The 24173-nt window shown below is 42.2% G+C and overlaps 1 protein-coding gene across 5 annotated transcripts; it reads right to left on the bottom strand.

Annotated features, from left to right (window-relative positions):
• Window positions 1-158: 158 nt before the first annotated feature.
• abcb5 (ATP-binding cassette, sub-family B (MDR/TAP), member 5) lies at window positions 159-20628 on the bottom strand. 5 transcript variants are annotated; one of them, XM_065027491.1, is made up of 29 exons: window positions 20557-20628; window positions 19791-19868; window positions 18836-18953; window positions 18692-18737; window positions 18346-18496; window positions 10301-10394; window positions 9714-9905; window positions 9406-9577; window positions 9004-9128; window positions 8703-8880; window positions 8417-8530; window positions 8159-8269; window positions 7829-7954; window positions 6932-7135; window positions 6481-6651; window positions 6064-6225; window positions 5564-5794; window positions 4960-5118; window positions 4606-4710; window positions 4395-4472; window positions 4132-4215; window positions 3722-3925; window positions 3335-3435; window positions 3092-3232; window positions 2486-2642; window positions 2150-2347; window positions 1696-1902; window positions 1285-1431; window positions 159-1104 (listed from the first exon to the last, which is right to left on the bottom strand). In XM_065027491.1, exons 2-29 carry the CDS (start codon window positions 19840-19842, stop codon window positions 907-909), a joined length of 4026 nt encoding a protein of 1341 aa, XP_064883563.1. In that variant the 5' UTR covers window positions 19843-19868; window positions 20557-20628; the 3' UTR covers window positions 159-906. The 5 variants fall into 5 exon arrangements, with proteins under 5 accessions (XP_064883563.1, XP_064883565.1, XP_064883564.1 ...); XM_065027493.1 differs by having other exon boundaries at window positions 4960-5115; XM_065027492.1 differs by having other exon boundaries at window positions 18692-18734.
• Window positions 20629-24173: the final 3545 nt, after the last annotated feature.

Here is a 24173-nt window from a genome sequence, read left to right as displayed (position 1 = left end):
CAACGGGCGCCATCTTGTGTCCATCAGCCCTCTGTAGACTTCAGTAGCCTATTTAGTCTCATTTAAAATGAACGAGTTCCAAGTTTATTTGAAAATGTATTGACATATTCCCCACAATCTCATTTAGATTGTAGTTAAATCATTATGTCACTTTAGAATCAGGTAAAAAATTACATGTTATGGGATGGATAGTTTTATTTGAATGCATATTTACAAACAAGTAACAGCCTTACATAGTGTAATCATTTAAAAATATAGATATTCTTCAAATGCATACTTTGCCTTTTAGAGCATAGTGTCCCTGTTTAAAATAATCAAAATATCACAGTATACAATAACATACAACAGTCTTCTGAACATCAACCTCTCATATTTACAGGTAGACAACCTTTCCCAATCACTGCTTTTATCCAGACATTTAACTGTGATAATGTGTCTCTGTTTTTCTTATAGAAATACATACTGTACCTGTTGTCTTCAGACAATGAAAGGTGCCATGGTCAAGAACAGTTCATTCATTCGAGGCAGCTTATCAAAACTTATTTTAGCTGATGTCCGTGCTCCAGCATTACTGCTAAAGTGAGTAATACAGTGAGTAACCAATAGGCTACATTTCAGTGCACCACCTACATGTGATCAAACCAATTGACACTGAGACAGTTTGTATCATGCAATTGAACATCATTTTAGCAGTCCGTTCAAAGTGAGTTATGGCTGCCATATAGATTCCTTATTCTTTATACATTTTTATAAATAACCTTCATTTAACCAGGAAGTCCCATTATGGACAGGAGACCTCTTTCTCAAGGGGGACCTGGCTAAGAAGTGCAGCTCAATAAAAAGAGCTCACAAAACAACATTCAACAGAACAGTACATACGCTGCAAAACATCAATCTGAATATGAGTTAGTGGTTGACCTGGGCGTTGACCAGGGCATAGTAAGCCCCCCCTTTAGCCATGAGGTCAGTATGTGTACCCTGCTCTGTCACCTGACCATACTGAATTACTGCTATCTGGTCTGCGTTCTGGATGGTAGACAGGCGATGGGCGATCACGATGCAGGTGCGGCCCTGCCGGGCGGCGTCTAAGGCCTGTTGGACAATCTGGGGGAGGGAGGGATAGGGAGAGAGGAAACAGAAAGACAGAGAGGTTATTTGGGAAGGAGGGAGAGGACATACTGTGTGAAGATAAGCTTTTGTGTGTGACCAGGCCATTAAGTAATTAATGAATTAATGAATAGGTAGAAAATGAGATGGTCGGCACTCAATGTCCATGTGACTTACCTTCTCACTCTCTGTGTCCAGGGCAGAAGTGGCTTCATCCAGCAGCAGTACTTTAGGCTGCCTGACCAGTGCTCTGGCGATGGCTATCCTCTGTTTCTGACCTCCAGACATCTGGGTCCCCTTGTCCCCAACCCTGGTATTGTATTTCTGACAAAAACAACAACACAATTTATAGTGTTTGTCTATATTGAACACTTTTAAAATATAAATTAAAATATAAAGTCATAACAGCCCGTCTTGGGCTAGTCAATAGCTATTCTATATGAATATCTTTAGAGACATTAGTTTAAGTTCTACTGTGACCTCACCAGTGACATTTTTTGGATCCCCTTTGAGAAGACTTCAAATATCATCCTACATCTACAGCCTATCCTGTCTCCTCCCATCTCCCTCACTATACTGTTACTATACCTCTGGCAGGCCCATGATGAAGTCATGGATGTTGGCGTTCTTGGCTGCCTCCTCTATCTCATCCTGGGAGACCTCTCTGCTGTTGTCCCCGTACTGGATGTTCTCTGAGATGCTGCAGTCGAACAGGATGGGCTCCTGGGACACCAGGCCCAGCTGAGACCTCAGCCACGACAGCTTCAGGGTCTTAGTATCCAACCCATCCACTAACTGAGACACCACAATAATACCACAGATTTAGGTCAACCCCTTCATTAACTGAGACACCACAATAATAGCACAGATTTAGGCCAACCTTCACAAATATTAAATATTAAAATGCTAAAAAGTGGCCTAACAGTTTTACTATATTTGTTGCATTCCAATTCACAGTATACTGGTTTAGCACTTTGAAATAGTCTTGAAAGCGTGCTTTATATTACATTTATGATTAGATTATTTTTGGTGTTGGTCTCACCACTTGTCCTTCAGCAGGGCTATAGAAGCGCTCCAGTAGTTGTATGGAGGTGCTTTTACCACAGCCACTCTCCCCGACCAGGGCCAGGGTCTGACCAGGCCCCACTGACACGTTCAACCCCTGGAGAACCCTCACGTTCTGACGGGTCGGGTACGCAAAGTGGATCCCTCGGAACTCAATGTCCCCGACAAAGTCTGTCTGGAAAAGACAACATTTTCCTTCCAGATTATTGTCCCAGACAAAACACAATGTTATACCATTGTCCCAGAAAAAACACAATGTTATATCATTGTTTTTATGTTTATATTAGAGTAAGACACATTATATCTCACTCACTGGCTTCTCTCCCTCCTCACTGTAAATGTCAATCTCTGGTTTCTTATCCAACAAGCCAAGAATTCTCCCTGCAGCTGCTTTCGCTTTGGCAAAGTCAGGAGCAAAAGATGCTGATTCTCCTATGTTCATGGCAGCAAATATGATCACAGAAAACACACTGCGAAAGAAAAGGACAATGTTGTACTATCACTGCCACTATATCGGCAGACCCTGGTCATGACCCAACTCAACGAGGCTGTCTCAGGGAGATTTGGGATATGCAAAAAACACACATGTGCATTAATACACGTGTGTGAAATAGGACAAATATAAGCACCCACCAAATGAATGTTATAATTATATTATTACTATTATTTTTATATTACCGTGTAGTGACAATGTGGCAGCCAAGGGTTCTAGTCAGGGTTGGGGTACATTCCATTTCAATTGCAGTCAATTCAAAACCCAATTCCAACACCACATTTTCTTCATTGAAAAGCATTGAAGACAACTGGAATTAGAATTTCAGTGTACTTCCTGAATTGACTGGAATGTAAATGGAATGTACCCCAACCCTGGTGTGAATGTATTCATTTGAGATATAACAGTACCAGAATGTATACTCACAGGAAAACATTTTCATATTCTGTGTGACAGTGAGCAATAAGCCAGGACCCAAAGCGGAAGATTGCAGCATTGACCATGTAAGGGATTGCTTGGGCAACGGCAAATGTTAGTCCGTAGATGGGAGCCTTCACCAAACCGTTCCTGATGTATTCAGTTGAAATCTAATCAGTACTTGACTGTAGGTTATAAGGTCAAACAATCCAAAAGCTGAGTCTATAACAAAGTGAATAACTGTACTCTTACTGGTATGGTCTTTCTAGACTGTCCATGAACTTGTGAAAGAAGACGTCCTCCCGTGTCAATCCAACAACTGTCTTGAAGTTTTCAACGGTCTCTGTAGATATCTACAGAAGATGAATAAAGATTCATTAAGGTTTTATTTGAACACATGGTATCACACACTGATATAACTGTCTCACAGTGCATCACAATTAGGGTTGTATAATAGCAGTAACCTTCCTGAAATTCCCTGCTTATCCAGATATCCTGTTTTAAGGTTTCCCTGATTTTCTGCTTATTCCCTCCTGATTCCGGAAAACCTAGAACTGGGATTACTAGAAAATCAGGGAATTTTGGAAACATTACCGGAATTTTGCAACCCCCAATTGCAAATAGAAAGTTGATGTTAACCTTCCCAGACTGCTCCAGGGCACCCTGGTCTTTGGAGGCGTGGCCTGCCATGGCCCTCATCTGAATGAAGTTGGCTCCAATGAGGAAGGGCACACAGGCGAGGATGAGGAGGGTGAGCTGCCAGCTGTGGATGAAGGCCACCACAATGGCGATGGTGAGAGCACAGACTGTGTTGGTGGCCAGACCCAACCTAGACCCAGTCGCCTGGTGGTGAGGAGAGAGGAAACAAGTAGGTTCCATCCATTATCAGACATTGCAACTCTAAAGAACGCAACTGTAAATGTACAGCATATGTACAGGCAGACATTTTTCAAGATTTGTACAGTAGAATGATTCTGAATTGACGTCGACTTGATGTGATCGATTTTGATCGCTATCTCAACGTGTAAATCCGAGCATTGTGCTTTTACCCCTTTAACCAGAGATGCATCTGTGGCCAATCTGGTGGTTAGAACTCCCACTGCATTGTTGTTGTCATCAAACCATCCAATCTCCTGTAAGGAATGCATTTTAGCAAGGTTCTGAGGCAGAACACCACAACGTGGCATTTCAGCATTGTCCTTTTGCTGGTATTATCAATACAGTAAAGTAAATTAGCAATGACAAGTAAGTCTTTTTAAATTGATGTACAATTGCTGAAGTATATATGTTCCCGCATGACAGTGTGTCCTACCTGTCTCATCATGGCATGGAATACCTGCCTCCTCAGCCTCATGGTAAGAAGCTCTCCTGATTTTCCAAACATGTAACCCTGAAACATAGAACATACAGCAGAAATGTACCCAACCAGACATACCCACAACATATTAAAGGTTTGAGATAGTGCACTGTATAGGGCATAGGTTGCCATTTTGGACACAGTTTAGATCTATAAATTAGAAAACCTTTAGGAAGTAGGTGACAAAAGCCACTCCTCCGATGAGAAGGAAGAGCAGGGAAAACATCATGGTTTTCTGTCGTTTGACTTCCGGGTCAACCTCGGAAAACACCTAGAGAAGGTCACAGGGTGGAGAGAAACCCCCCCAAAATAGATAACAACAGAAAATGAAAAGGCTGCTTTGGAAAATAAGAGCCAAAACCCACCAACCAACAACCATCAAATAAATAATGTGGAAAAATAAGACCACCTCATTTAAATCAAACTCAATGAAGACACCTAGGAAATGTGAATAGTCTCTGCAGTATTTAACAATGCTTCATATTATGAACACAAGGAGGTGGTCTTGTGAAACACTTACTCCAATGATCTTGGCGAAGATGATGGCGACACAGGGATAAACGGCTCCCCCCACCAAGCTAGACAGGGTTCCTACCAACATGTACGGCCACTCGGGCTTGTTCAAGGCCAGGATTCTGGTGAAGGGGATGTCTGGAGCTTCATCTGGTTTCTTTTCCTTCTGTCATCAAACATAGTCATCAATGACAAAACTAAATGACCAAGGACCAACATGATGTAACAGATCTTATTTCTGATGACAATGAACTATCACTATATACAGTAGGGTGGCAGGTTCGAATCCCCGAGCCGACTAGGTGAAAAATCTGTCGATATGCCCTTGAGCAAGGCACTTAAACCTAATTGCTTCTGTAAGTCGCTCAAGATAAGAGCTTCTGCTAAATAACTCAAATGTAAATGAATGCAACCATACATTATAAACCTTACATTATATACCATTCATTATATTCACCATACATTATAAACCATACATTATATACACCATTCATTATATGCCATACATTATATAATAGGTATGATGATAGTTTAGCAATAGCACTATAACAAAGCCATGTTCCTATATAACACATAAAGGACGTCATAAAGGATTATCTATGTAATAGTACCTTCTTGTCCTTCTTGGACTTCTTAGATTTCCTCCTGGTCGTCTTCATTTCCACACGGCCACTGCTGATTGAGTTCTTTTCAAAGCCGCCGTTTTCTATTCCTTCCTCGTTTCCCACTTCCAGCTCATCCATGTCAGATGAGTCATATAGGACAGAATCCAGATCCTCATATTTAGGAGGGTTATCCTCTTCCACAGGGTCCTCTTCATCTTCCTCTGGCTTCCCTTGACTCTGAACAACAGACAAGGTGTGATAGTGGATTTGAACATGTTACACACAGAGCCTGTTTATTACTGATCATTATTCATATAGACACAGGCTTGATAAGGTATATTGCTCTGATACTGATGATATACGTCTCTAAATATGACTCTGATCAACATGATTTAGACGTTGGCTGATTCTACTGTTGAGGCAGAGTTGGGGCCCTGGTGGTCAAAAGCAGTGCACTATAAAGGGAATAGGGTGCCATTTGGGATGCAGTGAGCGTGATACAGTACCTGCTGCATGACCAGAGAGTAGTAAACCCCCTTCTTGGCCATGAGTTCCCTGTGTGTTCCCTGCTCCACCACCTCTCCGTTGCTGAAGCCAGCGATCACGTCAGCAGTTCTGATGGTGGACAGGCGGTGGGCGATCACTATTGTGGTGCGGCCCGCTCTGGCCTATGGGAATGGGAGGAGACAATATTGCCATCATTTGTTCCAAATCATTTTTTTCATTGCGTCTTCATTTTCGCTGAGATGGATTCCAACAGGATCTCATGGATTCACTCTGATTCTTGACGTTTGTCAACTGCTGCAAACGTGAACTTGCAAGGCTGCAGTTAAACAAATCGAATCAGGCTATTATTAGGTTGCGCAAAAGCAGGTTTGCGAACAACCTTAACCATGGGTCTGGTCCTCAGGGAGGGTACTGACCTTATCCAGAGCGGCCTGAACGACCGACTCACTCTGGGTGTCCAGGGCGGAGGTGGCCTCGTCCAGCAGGAGGATCTTGGGGTTTTTGACCAGGGCCCGGGCGATAGCTATCCTCTGCTTCTGTCCTCCACTGAGCTGGGCTCCCCGCTCCCCCACCATGGTGTTCAGCTTCTGTTAACGCCACATGAAATGGGATGGAGATGAAATAATCATCTTTAAATTTGTCCATTTGGATAACATCATCACTATTTGGCCATTTCCTTACACTGTATACAATTTCAAAACTATTTTTTTTTAAACATTTCAATTCAACACAGTCGCCATAGAAACAACAGAATATCTGCTGTCCTACTCACTTCAAATCATTTGTAACCCATAGATCATTTAATGTATAATACATGTGAAACACTGAAGCCATTGTATGTCCTCATTTGTCACTATCCCCACGTACATCGGGGAGTTTGGAGATGAAGTCGTACGCGTTGGCCTCCCTCACGGCCCGTTCGATGTCCTCATCTGTGGCATCCTCTCTGCCATAGCGGATGTTTTCTGCAATGGTTGTTCCGAATAGCACAGGTTCCTGACTGACGATACCCATATTCTCCCTCAGCCACTTCACATTCAGGGTCCGGATGTCCCGACCATCCAGGGTAATCTGTCAACAAACCAGGGTCATATTCATTAGGCATGCAAATGTCTCTGCTTTACTGACAAGTATTTTCTATGCTCATACAGGAGTAATAAAAATGGGAATGTTGTTTATTATTATTATTGTTGTTATTTATTTCTTATTTTGATTTATCAGGGGGTGCTGCAGCAGCCTCAGCACCCCTACCACCCTCAGCTATGCAAACAAAACAAACAGCGTTTCTGACCAATGATATATCAACATTCCACCAGAGGGCACTACAATACTATTTGACTTTTACTGAACTGAATTCAACACTAAACCTGATAAACCAGAACTTGGGAATGAGTGTACGTGAGTGAATGTTTGTGTGTCCATTACACGTGTGTGTGCATGTGAGTCTCTGTATGCACTATGGGTCAGGTGTTTGAACTTCAATGCGCTCGTGTACTGCATACCTCTCCTGAGGTTGGATCATAAAGCATGTGAGTCCTTCACTGGAGGCTGGTGAGTGGAGCTATTGGAGGACGGGCTCATCAAATGCACTTTAAACACACTTTGAATAAACCTTGATCAGATTTGTTCATACCTCTCCTGAGGTTGGATCATAAAGCATGTGAGTCCTTCACTGGAGGCTGGTGAGTGGAGCTATTGGAGGACGGGCTCATCAAATGCACTTTAAACACACTTTGAATAAACCTTGATCAGATTTGTTCATACCTCTCCTGAGTCGGGATCATAAAAGCGCTGCAGTAGCTGAATGGTGGTGCTCTTCCCACATCCACTGGCTCCAACCAGAGCGATGGTCTTCCCACGAGGCACTGTCAGATTCACTCCTTGAAGAATCTACAGCGACAGGGAACACATCCCACAACGTATTTAACATGTATTTTTACCTGTCATTTTACAATTGTACGGCTTGTCATTTGGTTTTGCTAATCCAACTGGAAACTGAAAATTCAACTTAGCTTCTTCCTTATTGTGCATTTTTCAAATCATTTGGAGACAGGTTAGTGTCTGGATCTGGTTCGATTCAAATCCACTACTTACGTTGACATCTTTCCTGGAGGGGTAGCTGAAGTGGATGTTCTTGAATTCAATGTCTCCTTTCACACAGTCTGGTTTGTGACCTTCCTTTGAACTGCTGTCTATGGGCCGCGGCTATGACAAACAAATCAACTCATCAACCGCGGCAGACGGACAAATGTCTAAATTCGACTTGAGTTCTTGAGATCATGTTGTTCTGAGTGAGTTCACATGGAGTCAGTGCTATGGTGATTCAGGCGTTAAACTGATTACTTCCGGTACCTGGTCAATGGTATTGTAGACTTCATAGGCAGCACCCCGGGCTTTGGCGATGGCTTCCAAGTTAGGCGCACCCTGGCCCAAAGAGAACGCCCCAATCATCACTGAGAAGAAGACCTAAAAATAGCAGCAACAAAGAATGTAATGAAGAAAGGAATTATATTAATATTATTAATATCAGACAGAGTAACAGGTGTGAAGACATTGCAGAGGCCTCTTCACAATAAAATGTAAATGCATCTATTGGAAAATAGTAAATTCTTACTTAAAATCTTCCATAAAAGCTTACTGTAATGGTTTTTCCAATGGTGTAGTTTTCAGGCTCGTCTACAGAGAGCTTGGTCCCGTACCAGAAAGCCAAGGCGTACGTCCCAAATATGACAAACTGGGTGAAGCCCATGGACACGTTAGTGGTGATGGCTTTCTTTATTCCAAAGTTTTTAGCATCCTCCAAGTTTCTTTCATACCTAAAATATATAGAAGACATGCCTAAATAGGGGAATGTGTCTTGATTTTGGTAGATCATATTAATAATTATGGAAAGATCCACTGTTTTATGCAACACATGAATTAGTTAATAACTGACTAACCTTTCCACAGCTTTCTTCTGTCCATTGAAAGCCACAACTGTCCTGATAGCCACCAGTATCTCTTCAGCTACCGCCCCTGCTTTGGCATAGGCAGACAGCTCCTTACTGGTCAGGGTGGCAAGTATCTGAAATCAAATACAAACTTACAATGCTGATGTAAAAATGTCTTTATAAAAGAAACGTGATTGTGGAAAACTGAGAGGATTGGATAAGTATAAACTAGGGCTGGATTTGGGATTGGGCACAAGAGTAGGGATGCAACCACTGTTTAGTGACACATATGAAAACAATATGGCACCTTATTCCCTATATAGTCTATTACTTTCAAGTAGTGCACTATATAGGAAATAGGGTACCATTTGGGATGAAGCGTTTGTCTTTGCAGATCATTGGTAGTCTTACTTTGGACCAGACAGCAGCTGATCCTGCCAGGAGAGGACTGACGGCCAGGATGACGAGGGTTAGCTTCCAGCCGAAGATGAAACCAATGATGAACCCTGACAAGAAGGTGCAGAAGAACTGCACGAACACACAGATCTTGTCTCCAAGGCCTTCGTTGATTGTGTTGATGTCACTGTAGAAAGTAAAAGTATTAAATTATTTATATTATAATAATTTACATTATTGAAACAATCTGTAGTTGCTCAATGTGATCATATATGCTAAAATATGACACTGTCACAATCATTCATCCAATGTATCAAACTTACTCTGTTAACCTGACGTTGAGAACTCCTATCTGGTGTGTATCAAACCAGGACATCTGTTGGTGGAGGATGGCATGGAAGTATTTCTCCCGGATCCGTTTGGTCTGTTTGGTGGCTGTCAACAAGAACAACATCACCTGAAAGGTCCCCAGCAGGAACACAGCACAACCGATCCCAATGAAGTAATAGGCATGTCTGGAAATTCAAATGTATGTATCACACAGTATGTTTTTAAGCAATAAGCAATGGGGGGGGGTGGTTTATATGGCCTGTTCTTATGCACGATGCAATGCAGAGTGCCTGGATACAGCCCTTAGCCGTGGTATATTGGCCATATACCACAAACCCCAGTGCCTTATTACTATTATAAACTGGTTACCAAATGTAATTAGATAAGTAAAAATACATTTGTCATACCCGTGGTATACGGTCTAATATACCACGGCTGTTGGGCCAATCAGCATTCAGGGCTCGAACCACCCAGTTTATAATCCTAAATAAAAGCCACATTGTATTTACATGAGGATATATTTATGATATAATATATTGATAATGTGTGTCTGTTATCTACTGTACTCATTATCACTTGCCGAGTCATTAGAGCTTCTATATCAACTCCAGGAATTTGAATACATCCGTCAGTTGAGTTCAATAAAGCGCTGATCTCCTCCACAGGGAAATTGGCTATGGAGAAATGACAATACCTGTAGTCAATGTTCACAATCTGGCGTGCCTAACATATGATGTGTAGTATAAAACATAATCCACAAATCACCATTATACATGGTGAAGATATGCCTAAACAATGCAACCCATAATAGAAATAATCACATATGTATCTCACTGTAATGCATGGCCACAAAGGATCCCTGCACTTTATAGCCAATACACAGATGTCAAATCTTAATTTGAGCCAGTTTGCTACAGCAGGAAAATAATCCTACAGCAACAGGACAGGTGGATTATAATGAATGGGCATTGAATGGTGGTGGATTAGATAGCGGCCGTTTTACTAGTTCCTGACCAATTCTGCTGTTTAGTGTGGTTTTTAGTGTGGTTTTTAGTGTGGTTTTTAGTGTGTTTTTTTGTTGCATATCCCCCTGTGTTTGATGCTCTTTTTTGTTAGGCTACATATACAGTTTACACACGTTTTACATACATGGCACTTTTTTTATGATCAAAAAACTATTTACATACCGTCAGGAGTATTCCTTCATAGGAAGGAAGTAGAGTTTATAATACAATATGTTCTATATTATTCTCAGAAAATAAAATGTCGTCCCACCACTCACATTGTAGGTCTGTTGCTTGGTCAAGAGTTGTTGATATCTGATACAGTTTTACATAATACATCCCATACATCAACTGTATTTGTCCGAGCATTGTTTATCACAGCCATGGATCGCTCTATACAAACATTATCTTGAAAATATGATAACCATGTTTGTGGTGAGAGGATTGCAGGGGTAATCGAAGCACTAAGGATAACTTGTTTTGTTGCTGTTAACCCTGCATAAATGGTCCTTTTCTGAACCAGCTGCAGTCATACATGGTACTTTTATACACAGTAATTACACAACAAATATATCAGTTTCTGGATGATACACATTACATTTTGGATAGATACTGGATATGTACTCAGACATCTATATAGTGTTATGTATATATAGTGTTTTCAGTAATAACTATCACTGATCATAAGCGTTTTAATCTCAGCCCTCTGCTACTCTCAGTCCAGCCCACCTAAATGTATCTCCATAAGACCATCCTCTTTTGATGTCCACGTGCCTTATGTCTTTATCATTTATCTTATGTCTTTCGACTGTGCTGTGATGTCTTATATGGATTTTGAAAAGAGCTTCTGGACATCAGAACAGCAATAACTAATCTCGTATTGGATGAAGATTTCTACTTCAACCAGTTGGCGGTGCAGGACATACTTTTCACCCGGACCAGACCCTAATCTTCCGCACTCGGAGGAGAAAGTGCAAGAGAGGCCGACGTGCGGGCGCCCTGACAAAACTACAGTCGTGGCCAAAAGTTGAGAATGACACAAATATTAATTTTCACAAAGTCTGTTGCCTCAGTTTGTATGATGGCAATTTGCATATACTCCAGAATGTTATGAAGAGTGATCAGATGAATTGTAATTCATTCCAAAGTCCCTCTTTGCCATGCAAATGAACGGAATCCCCAAAAAACATTTCCACTGCATTTCAGCCCTGCTACAAAAGGACCAGCTGACATCATGTCAGGGATTCAGTGATTCGTTAACACAGGTGTGAGTGTTGACGAGGACAAGGCTGGAGATCCCTCTGTCATGCTGATTGAGTTCAAATAACAGACTGGAAGTTTCAAAAGGAGGGTGGTGCTTGGAATCATTGTTCTTCCTCGGTCAACCATGGTTACCTGCAAGGAAACATTGCCATCATCATTGCTTTGCAGAAAAAAGGCTTCACAGGCAAGGATATTGCTGCCAGTAAGATTGCACCTAAATCAACCATTTATCGGATCATCAAGAACTTCAAGGAGAGCGGTTCAATTGTTGTGAAGAAGGCTTCAGGACGCCCAAGAAAGTCCAGCAAGCGCCAGGACCGTCTCCTAAAGTTGATTCAGCTGCGGGATAGGGGCACCACCAGTAGAGAGCTTACTCAGGAATAGCAGCAGGCAGGTGTGAGTGCATCTGCACGCACAGTGAGGCGAAGACTTTTGGAGGATGGCCTGGTGTCAAGAAGGGCAGCAAAGAAGCCACTTCTCTCCAGGAAAAACATCAGGGACAGACTGATATTCTGTAAAAGGTACAGAGATTGGACTGCTGAGGACTGGGGTAAAGTCATTTTCTCTTTCTGATTGTTTGGGGCATCCGGAAAAAAGCTTGTCCGGAGAAGACAAGGTGAGCGCTACCATCAGTCCTGTGTCATGCCAACAGTAAAGCATCCTGAGACCATTCATGTGTGGGGTTGCTTCTCAGCAAAGGGAGTGGGCTCACTCACAAATTTACCTAAGAACACAGCCATGAATAAAGAATGGTACCAACACATCCTCCGAGAGCAACTTCTCCCAACCATCCAGGAACAGTTTGGTGACGAACAATACCTTTTCCAGCATGATGGAGCACCTTGCCATAAGGCAAAACTGATGACTAATTGGCGGGGGGAACAAAACATCGATATTTTGGGTCCATGGCCAGGAAACTCCCCAGACCTTAATCCCATTGAGAACTTGTGGTCAATCCTCAAGAGGTGGGTGGACAAACAAAAACCCACAAATTCTGACAAACTCCAAGCATTGATTATGCAAGAACGGGCTGCCATCAGTCAGAATGTGGCCACGAAGTTAATTGACAGCATGCCAGGGCGGATTGCAGAGGTCTTGAAAAAGAAGGGTCAACACTGCAAATATTGACTCTTTGCATCAACTTCATGTAATTGTCAATAAAAGCCTTTGACACTTATAAAATGCTTGTAATTATACTTCAGTATTCCATAGTAACATCTGACAAAAATATCTAAAGACACTGAAGCAGCAAACTTTGTGAAAATTAACCTTTGTGTCATTCTCTAATCTTTTGGCCACTATTGTACATAGATTAATACATAAACTGCCTCTAAACTCTGTTCTATTAGCGAACGTGCAAGAGAACAAACTGGACAAGCTCTTTGAGACTATCCTATCAATGGAACCTGAAGAACTGTAATATCCTATGTTTCTTAGAGTCGTGGCTGAACAAGGACACGGATAATATACATCTAGCTCAGGTAAGATCAAGGGGGGAGGTGAGTGTCTCTGTTAACAACAGCTGGTGAGGTATATTAAGGAAGTCTCGAGGTTCTGCTCACCTGAGTAAGAATACCTTGTGATAAGCTGTAGACTATACTATTTACCAAGATAGCTGTGGATTTAACACCACAAGCCTAGAAGACGGTGTGTGCCCTCAGACATGGAGGGAGGCAAAGGTAATTCCGCTACCCAAGAATAGAAGAGCACCCTTTAATGGTTAAAACACCTGACAAGTCAGCCTGTTACAAGTGCTTAGCAAACTTTTGGAGAGAAAAAAATAGTTTGATCAAATACAAAGTTATTTTACAGAAAACGAATTAACAACAGACTTTCAGCATGCTTATAGGGATGGGCACTCAACATGCTCAGCACTGACAAATGGCTGATGATTGGCTGAAAGAAATGAATAGTAAGAAGATGGTGGGAGGTGTTATGTTAGACTTCAGAGCAGCTTTTGATGTAGTGATCCTAACCTATTGCCGAGGATTTTCATCCGCTGCCTTATTATGGATTGAGAGTTACCTATCTAATAGAACACAGAGGGTTTTCGTCCTCTGCCTTATTATGGATTGAGAGTTACCTATCTAATAGAACACAGAGGGTTTTCGTCCGCTGCCTTATTATGGATTGAGAGTTACCTATCTAATAGAACACAGAGGGGTTTCGTTAATGGAAGCCTCTCTCATGCAAATTCCATTGAGTGTCATGTACCGCAGGGCAGCCGGCTAGGGCCACTATTGTTTTCTGTTTTTACAAATGACCTTCCACTGAACTTGAATAAAACCTGTTTGTCTATGTACGCTGACAAAATCAACAGCATACACGTCTTCTGCAACAGTAACATAAATAACTGAGACACTTAATATAGAGACCCAGTCAGTTTTAGAATGGGTAACTAGCAATAGTCTGGTGCTAAATATCTCGAAACAAAAAGCATTATTTATTTAACAAATCAATCAGTCAACGATAAACCTTGTTTAGATCTATTATTGAATAATGTGGCTATTGAGCAAGTTGATGAGACTAAACTGCTGGATGTAACCCTAGGTAGTAAGCTGTCATGGTCAAAACATATAGACTCAATGGTTGCTAAAATGGGAAGAGATCTGTCCATGATAGGGCATTGCTCTGCCTTCTTGATATCTCAGTCGACCAGACAGGTCCTACAGGCCCTAGTTTTGTCGCTTCTGGACTACTGTGGTCATGTGCAGCAAAGAAGGACATAGGTAAATTGCAGTTGGTCCAGAACAAAGCAGCACATATTGCACTTAGATGTACAGTACTTGGAGGGTAAGTGTCAGTAACATGCATATCAGTCTCTCCTGGCTCAAAGTTGAGGAGAGATTGACTGAACCACTATTGGTCTTTGTGCAAGGTCCACTATGTGTTGAAGATACCAAACTGTTTGTTCAAGCAGTTGGAACACAGTTCGGACACTCATTGGTACAACACAAGACATGAACCAGAGGTTTCTTCACAGTCCCCAGGGCCAGAACAGAGGCTGGGAAACGTACAGTATTAAATAGAGCTGTGACTACATGGAACTCTGCCACTGCAGGTAACTCAAGCTAGCAATAAAATCAGTTTAAAAAACAGGTAAAAGAACACCTTGCTGCACAGCCATTTTATATATTTTGTATTGTAATGTTAATTGCACTGTTTAGATCTAGATATTGTGTGTATGTACTGATACATAGGCTATGTGTGATGTTACAAATGTATGCATTTCAGTCCTTGACTAATAATGTGCTGTACTATGTATGATGTTAGTATGTTTCATGTGGACCCCAGGAAGAGTAGCTGATCCTTCTGCAGGGGCTAATGGAGATCCTAATAAATGTCAAATACCAAAACGATGCTGGCACTAAGACCGCACTCAACAAGCTGTACAGGACCATAAGCAAACAAGAAAATGCTCACCCAGTGGCAGCGATCCTAGTGGATGGTGATTTTAATGCTGGAAAACTGAAATCCTACCAGCATGTCACCTGTGCAACTAGAGGTGAAAAAAACTCTAAATCACCTTTACTCCACAAAGAGAGATACATACAAAGCTCTCCCTTGCCCTCCATTTCTGCAAATATGACCATAACGCTATCCTTCTATGCTCGCTTCGAGGACAGCAACACTGAACCATGTATGAGAGTTCCGGATGACTGTGTGATCACACTCTCCATAGCCAGTCTGAGTAAGACATGAAGGGCTCTTTTGCTCTCAAAACAGCCTCAATTCATCGGGGCATGGACTCCACAAGGTGTCGACAGCGTTCCACAGGGATGCTGGCCCATATTGACTCCAATGCTTCTCACAGTTGTGTCAAGTTGGCTGGATGTCATTTGGGTGGTGGACCAATCTTTATACACATAGGATACCAGCAGCGTTTCAGTTCTTGACACAAACCGGTGTGCCTGACACCTACTACCATACCCTGTTCAAAGGCACTTAAATATCTTGTCTTGCCCACTGACTGCTCCCTGAGAACCAATGACATCGATTAAGGCAGCCCCCCGCACCTCTCTGATTCAGAAGGGTTGGGTTAAATGCAGAAGACAACAGTTGTGCAACTGACTAGAGATCCCTTTTCTCTTTCCTTGGCTGAGAAGGGAGAAGCTGCCAGAAGGACAAGAGTCTCTACAGCACTTCACCAATCTTGGCTTTATGGGAGAGTGGCCAGATGGAAGCCACTCCTGAGAAAAAGGAACATGACAGTTGGAGTTTGCAAAAAAAAGGCACGTGAAAGACTGAGATCATAAGAGAAAAACATGCACAGCTCATCACCTATTTAACACCATCCCTACCGTGAAGCTTTTAAGTGGCAGGGACTGTGAGACTGGATAGAGGGAACAATAAATAGAGCCAAATCCTTGTTGTGAACATGCTTCAGAGTGTAAATTATCTTAGACTGGGGCGAAGATATATTTGGGGGTGTACTTTTTACCCCAATTTTGTGATATCCAATTGGTAGTTACAGTGTAACTCGTTGCAACTCCCGTATGGACTCGGGAGAGGCGAAGGTCAAGAGCCATGCATCCTTCAAAATACAGCCCTGCCAAGCCGCACTGCTTCTTGACACACTGCTTCCTTAACCCGGAAGCCAGCCGCACAAATGTGTCAGAGGAAACACCGTACAATTAGCGACATGAGTCAGCGTGCATGCGCCCGGCCCGCCACAAGGAGTCACTAGAGCACAATGGGACAAGGACATCCTGGCCGGCCAAACCCTCTCCTAACCCGGACAACGCTGGGCCAATTGTGCGCCACCTCATGGGTCTCCAGGTATCGAACCCGGGTCTGTAGTGACGCATCTATCACGGCAATGCAGTGCCTTAGACCGCTGTGTCACTTGGGGGGCTGGGGAAAAGATTTACATTCCAACAGGACAATGACTGCTGACAGAACCAGGAAGTGCTGGAGTCAGTCAACATTCTCAGTGGGGAGGGGTGAAGTATATACAGTAAACATTCACAAGGTGGGATACACTAGCAGGGGGGACAGGGTGAAGTATATACACTAAACATTCACAAAGTGGTATACTCTGGCAGTGGGGACTGGGTGAAGTATAAACAGTAAACATTCTCTGCGTTGTTGGGAAGGACCCGCTCTATTTTTGGCTGGCGTTATGGCAGGGCTAGTGTCAAACTCACTTTCATTTGCAATTTCGACCTCTTAAAACCAGCGTTCTGCTATTGTTAAACTATTGCACAAGGATTGGTCATTTCCCTGTCTTGTTCCAGCTTGCTTGGTCTTGTTCCAGCTTGCTTGCGCTCAGATGGGAGGGGTGGAAATATTTGAGGTGCGTCCTTAAAAACATGATCAAAGTGCTAATTTCAGGGAGTGCTGGCAGGGATATTTAAGACCAAACAGAAGATGGTTTTACCGATTTATACAGCGGATATCCAGCTGTGACTCACACTGCCCATATGAACATGGAACAAGAGTAATGGGCTTTTGGTGCCTGTATAGGCCTTCATAGTATTTAAAAACATAAAACACTATATTTTCCCCCCATTTCGTTTTATTTGATTAAAAACCAAGCATAGCCTCCGATTCTGTCAATGAAGGCTGTTTTCTTTTTGTCCTGCCCAATGCAATCAAGTAGGCTAGTCAAGATTGTAAAAGGGTTGGAAACAAATCTTAATCACCAAAGCTTTATTAAAATATCAAGTTTGAGAGGAGTAATTATGGTGCCTGTAACTGTATTTAGACATAGCCTATTTAATACAAGTGGTTGTTTTGTTTCAAATGTGATTAGCTCTCTTTTTAGACCTTAGCTTATTGACAACTTTTGGCATGTCCATGCTCAGCCATAATGCAATTTACAGTAGGCCTAGCCCCTATATCAGTGTGAATGCTATGTATTCATGTCCACATTGAAACCATGCAATTACTTAGAACAATGAAAACAAGTTCAAGTTGACCTATTTAGCAAAGAGAGGATAGGTCTACATTGTGTTATTTAATTTCTGTAAGCTGTTTAACAAACTATAATGGACTAACTTTGGAATTTGAGTTAATTCCAAGGTGATACATAAAAGACCATAAATACACAACTTGAATAAACCATATATTTAGCCATTGAGCACTTTCTGAATGGCCAATGAGGGGCCAAGCCTGACACACCCACAACTAGTTTAATCGTCAAAACTAAGCCCTTTCTCGCCACTGTCAGCACTGCGCCAATCATTTTTGGTTGTGAAAATAGACAAATATTTTCTGACAAACCCCCAACCTAAAGCCCTACCGCCAGCATTTAGATTTACCATTGCATTAGGTTTGTTAAAATAGAGCCCTTGTCCTGCGACAGAGTGATCAAATTAAGATTCTACATCTGTACCTTGTCAAACAGAATATGTACCTGTAAGGTTGAGCTGCTGTCCACTTTGTACAAAGCTGTCGGTCATCTGTCCAAACACAACACACATAAGGGGCAGGGCTATCCCGTGGAGGGCAGCACATAGCAGGCCGATTATCATCAGGAGCACCTCACAACCAGTAGCGTAGCGGAACTGCAACCACAACACACATAAAACCAGTCAAATGCAGCAGACATTGGAATGACTGGAGAATATGAATCTTGTCATGATCATTTGTAACAAATTATCCCATCTTGACATATACTACATGTACTACAGTGTATGTGCAGATTGCCAAAAGATTATTGTGTATTTCCTATTATTTCTGAAACCAAAATTAGGACATACCAACTGGAAAAATCCCACTGCTTTGGCTGGTTCTTTTTTCTTCCTTCTTGAAAATGAAACATAGATTCATGAGCAAACCAAAATATATTTAACAGTAATAGCACACTGTAATAGGAGTAAAGTAGGAATGGCAATGTTGCTTACCCGAGGCCCTTCTTTGGCTTGCGCTCCGTGTCAACGGTTGGCTGCCCCTCTGTCATCCGCTCCTGAGGCTTCTTATCCTCATGGAAGGCCAGGTTGGGGTAGCCTTTTGCAAATACCTCTGAATCAATTACCAATGATCAATTAAACATAGACATCATTTAGAAGACACTCTTTGTCCAGCTCGATTTAAAGCGAGGTTAATTGCCATGCTAAAGGACACATGAACAGATTTATCACCTAGTCAGCTTGGGGATTCAAACCAACGACCTTTCATTTACTAGTCCATTGCTCTTAACCACTAGGCTACCTGCCATCCAATGATACTGCATGGTCTCATTGATTAGACATAACATAGTAAATGTACATTCGGGACACAAATTAATATGTTAGCTAATCCTCCCCCTAACACTAAATGTAATCCTTTTAGCTAACCCTTCCCTTAACCATTATCCTTTTAGCTAACCCTTCCACTAACCATAACCCCTTTAGTTACCCTTCCTATAACCATAACTCTAAGCTTAACCCTTTAACCTAATTTCAAACTTAACCCTAACCCCTAAACCTTACCCCTAGCCTAGCCACCTAGCTACCTAGCTAGAATTCGTAACATATCATACTTTTAGCAAATTCAGGAACATATTGATATTTTTCTAATTCGCAACATATAATACAAATTGTAATTCCTAACATGTCAAAATGGGTGATGGACATCCACAAAGTAATACATACCATACAAAAATTAACATATCATACTAAATGGATTTTACGATTTACATAGAGAATAATATGAAGTGCTCTGAAACCAGGTTGAACGACACCTCTCACTTTGGTGTACTGACTGTACATAATTATTTAATTTCACTTACTGATTATATCAGTCAACCACAACTCCTTCTAATCTACTCTTAACTTGGAATTCTATACTAATAAATAAATGATGTGGGACAGACAATACCCTCAGGGATGGTTGGTAGAGAGTCTGGCATGTCCCCATCCTCTCTCCCCATGGTGAATGAACTCAGACGCTGCGTTCCTGGAATTCAGAGAAAGCGATTTTAAACTGTCATTTCAATATAGTATATATGAGAATATTTGCGGGCCCTAAATGAACGAGTTAATGCACATTTTGAAAAGTGAATAATGATTTCTGTACTAAACAATCTGAATGCTATGCTAGGGCGAGTTGAGGTTTGCCTTCATGTATGCATGCATGTTGTAGTACATGTTTTTAAGCTGCTTTGAACTAGACAAACTTGATTTACATACACGTTAACTTGTGTAACGTCTATAAACTGTGATGTCATTTAGCAAATAATTACAGTAATGTATTTTAATGGAGGCCAGGGAGCCAGGGAGGCTGTACAGGGGTAATGCTCATCAACACTTGCTTTTCTTACTGCATCTCAAATTATTTTATATTTTCAATATTCATTATGAGAGCATTAAATTGCAAATATTGGCAAATGTAGTATTATAGTAATAATATCTTTACATTTCTAATACCTTGTTAAGCTACATATCAAAAAGTGCATATTGGCTTTTATATCTTGTGGAACTAAGTTCAACATTTAAAATGAATGAATCACAATAAGAGGGGTTTTGTCAACAAAAACAACAAAATTAAAGCTATGGAATATTTTTTTTAAAGCATGTTGTACCAAATATTGTAGTCTACAAACATGTATAAATAGACATAATGTGTACAGATGTGGGCTACTTACCTTCAGAGAATCCAGTATGAGCCTTTTAGACAATCCACAAGCTATTCTCTCAACATAATATCACCCTTACTAATTGTCAGATGAATGTAATCATTCTTTTGGGAGCTGGGAGATTTTATATCGCTATGCAGGACAGCATCATCATCAGGTGTCAGGTGTCAGGTTACCTCAAGTTCAGGATCCTATTGACATTCCACACGGCTGGGGGAGGTGCTTCATGACACATTATACAATTCATCAATAATGACACTTCATGTCACTGATGGCATATTTCATAGACAGGTAATTTGATAATGATTTATTCTGCCTTCGATTTATGTGATAAGTGTATGAACTTTTGAATTGAAGTTCTTCTGACAGGTGCACTGTCACACCTCAAAGTCATGTGGTTGGCATCATAGTTCTGCTTCTGTGGGTGTGACAAGCAACTTGTATAATGTGTCATAACCTCTGAAATGCATCCAAGTGCTAATCTGAAATTGTCCTCAACTAGGATCCTGAAATCTCAAAGGAAAAGAGAGACACATCGTCATTGTAAGCTTATAATTATAAATGTTGTTATTTATTTCATTAATGAATATTCAGCATACACATTTGTACCATTGTTCTAATGGCATGATGCATTCATTCAAATTATATTTGCCATGGCCTGCCAGGTGAATATTAGGGTAATCAACAACCTGTTTGAATATTCCACTTATTTTTTTAACCTTTATTTAATTAGGCAAGTCAGTTAAGAACAAATTCTTATTTTCAATGATTGCCTAGGAACAGTGAGTTTATCTGCCTTGTTCAGGGGTAGAACAACAGATTTTTAGCTTGTCAGCTCAGGATTTGATCTAGCAACCTTTTAGTTACAAGTTCAGCACTCTAACCACTAGGCTACCTGACTCCCCACCATGTTTAAATATTAGGATGATCAATAACATGTCTTAATATTAGGCTAATCATACCAATGTCCGAATATTATGAGGATCAATACAATGTTTGAATATTATGAGGATCAATACAATGTTTGAATATTAGGATGATCAATACCATGTCTGGCCCCACTATGGGTCTTCTTCAGGACTATGGTTGCCCAAAACACTGGCCCCACTATGGGTCTTCTTCAGGACTATGGTTGCCCAAAACACTGGCCCCACTATGGGTCTTCTTCAGGACTATGGTTGCCCAAAACACTGGCCCCACTATGGGTCTTCTTCAGGACTATGGTTGCCCAAAACACTGGCCCCACTATGGGTCTTCTTCAGGACTATGGTTGCCCAAAACACTGGCCCCACTATGGGTCTTCTTCAGGACTATGGTTGCCCAAAACACTGGCCCCACTATGGGTCTTCTTCAGGACTATGGTTGCCCAAAACACTGGCCCCACTATGGGTCTTCTTCAGGACTATGGTTGCCCAAAACACTGGCCCCACTATGGGTCTTCTTCAAGACTATGGTTGCCCAAAACACTGGCCCCACTATGGGTCTTCTTCAGGACTATGGTTGCCCAAAACACTGGCCCCACTATGGGTCTTCTTCAGGACTATGGTTGCCCAAAACACTGGCCCCTCAAAGCCAATGGCTGTCGTACTTCATACATTCATCCCATCACATGTCAGTAAAAGTGGAATAAATATCATCCTTATAAATGGAATAAGACCACTCTTACCAGCAGATAGTCTCCCATAACCAATACACGCAGTCAGTCAGGAAAGCTAAGGCCAGCTTCTTCAGGCAGAAGTTTGCATCCTGTAGCTCCAACTCCAAAAAGTTCTGGGACACTGTGAAGTCCATGGAGAACAAGAGTACCTCCTCCCAGCTGCCCACTGCACTGAGGCTAGGTAACACGGTCTCCACCGATAAATCCACGATTATCGAAAGCTTCAATAAGCACTTCTCAACGGCTGGCCATGCCTTCCGCCTGGCTACTCCAACCTCGGCCAACAGCTGCCCCCCCGCAGCTCCTCGCCCAAGCCTCTCCAGGTTCTCCTTTACCCAAACCAGATAGCAGATGTTCTGAAAGAGCTGCAAAACTGGCCCCAAATCAGCTGGGCTTCAATCTGGACCCTCTATTTCTGAAACTATCTGCCGCCATTGTCGCAACCCCTATTACCAGCCTGTTCAACCTCTCTTTCATATCGTCTGAGACAAGGATTGAAAGCTGGTCATCCCCCTCTTCAAAACACTGGCCCCACTATGACCTATATCCATCCTGCCCTGCCTATCTAAGGTCTTCGAAAGCCAAGTCAACAAACAGGTCACTGACCATCTCGAATCCCACCTACCTTCTCCGCTGTGCAATCTGGTTTCCGAGCCGGTCACGGGTGCACCTCAGCCACGCTCAAGGTACTAAACGATATCATAACCGCTATCGATAAAAGACAGTACTGTGCAGCCGTCTTCATCGACCTCGCCAAGGCTTTCGACTCTGTCGATCACCATATTCTTCAGACTCAATAGGTTGGTTTCTCGGAAACTTGCCTGGCCCCACTTTGCAGACAGAGTTCTTCTTCGGAGGGCATGCTGTTGTCCTCAAAGTCTCTATGGGGGTGCCACAGGGTTCAATTCTCGGGGACTCTTTTCTCTGTATATATCAATGATGTTGCTCTTGCTGCGGGCGATTCCCTGATCCACCTCTACGCAGACGACACCATTCTATATATGGGTCATTGGACACTGTGCTATCTAACCTCCAAACGGCTTCAATGCCATACAGCACTCCTTCCGTGGCCTCCAACTGCTCTTAAACGCGAGTAAAACCAAATGCATGCTTTTCAACCGATCGCTGCCTGCACCCAATGCCCGACTAGCATCACCACCCTGGATGGTTCCGACCTTGAATATGTGGACATCTATAAGTACCTAGGTGTCTGGCAGACTGCAAACTCTCCCCAGACTCACATCAAACATCTCCAAGAAAACTAGTCGGCTTTCTATTCCGCAACAAAGCCTCCTTCACTCACGCCGCCAAGCTTACCCTAGTAAAACTGACTATCCTACCGATCCTCGATTTCGGCGATGTCATCTACAAAATGGCCCAACACTCTACTCAGCAAACTGGATCAGTCTTCATAGTGCCATCCGTTTTGTCACCAAAGCACTTATACCACCCACCACTGCGACTTGTATGCTCTAGTCGGCTGGCCCTCGCTACATATGGTTGCCCAGACCCACTGGCCCAGGTCATCTACAAGTCCATGCTAGGTAAAGCTCCGCCTTATCTCAGTTCACTGGTCACGATGGCAACACCCATCCGTAGCACACGCTCCAGCAGGTGTATCTCACTGATCATCCCTAAAGCCAACACCTCATTTGGCCGTTCCAGTACTCTGCTGCCTGTGACTGGAATGAACTGCAAAAATCGCTGAAGTTGGGACTTTTATCTCCCTCACCAACTTCAAACATCAGCTATCCGAGCAGCTAATGATCGCTGCAGCTGTACATAGTCTATTGGTAAATAGCCCACCCATTTTCACCTACCTCATCCCCATACTGTTTTTATACTGTTTTTTTATTTTATTTATTTATTTAATGCTCTTTTGCACACCAATATCTCTACCTGTACATGACCATCTGATCATTTATCACCCCAGTGTTAATCTGCAAAATTGTGCCTACCTCCTCATGCC

The sequence above is a fragment of the Oncorhynchus nerka genome, linkage group LG14 (genome assembly GCF_034236695.1).
Source record: "Oncorhynchus nerka isolate Pitt River linkage group LG14, Oner_Uvic_2.0, whole genome shotgun sequence".
Lineage (NCBI taxonomy): Eukaryota > Metazoa > Chordata > Actinopteri > Salmoniformes > Salmonidae > Oncorhynchus > Oncorhynchus nerka.
The sequence above is the reverse complement of the archived record's forward strand: the minus strand, read 5'-3'. Positions and strand labels throughout refer to the sequence as shown.

Bases quoted from the DNA above. Each gene is read 5' to 3' on its own strand.
- abcb5 (XM_065027491.1), bottom strand. From the start codon at position 19,842: ATGGGGAGAGAGGATGGGGACATGCCAGACTCTCTACCAACCATCCCT. The intron at 18,497-18,691 runs GTATGTCCTAAT...TTGTGGTTGCAG, and splicing joins CAGTGGGATTTTTCCAGTTG to TTCCGCTACGCTACTGGTTG. The intron at 4,711-4,959 runs GTAAGTGTTTCA...GACCTTCTCTAG, and splicing joins TCTTCGCCAAGATCATTGGA to GTGTTTTCCGAGGTTGACCC.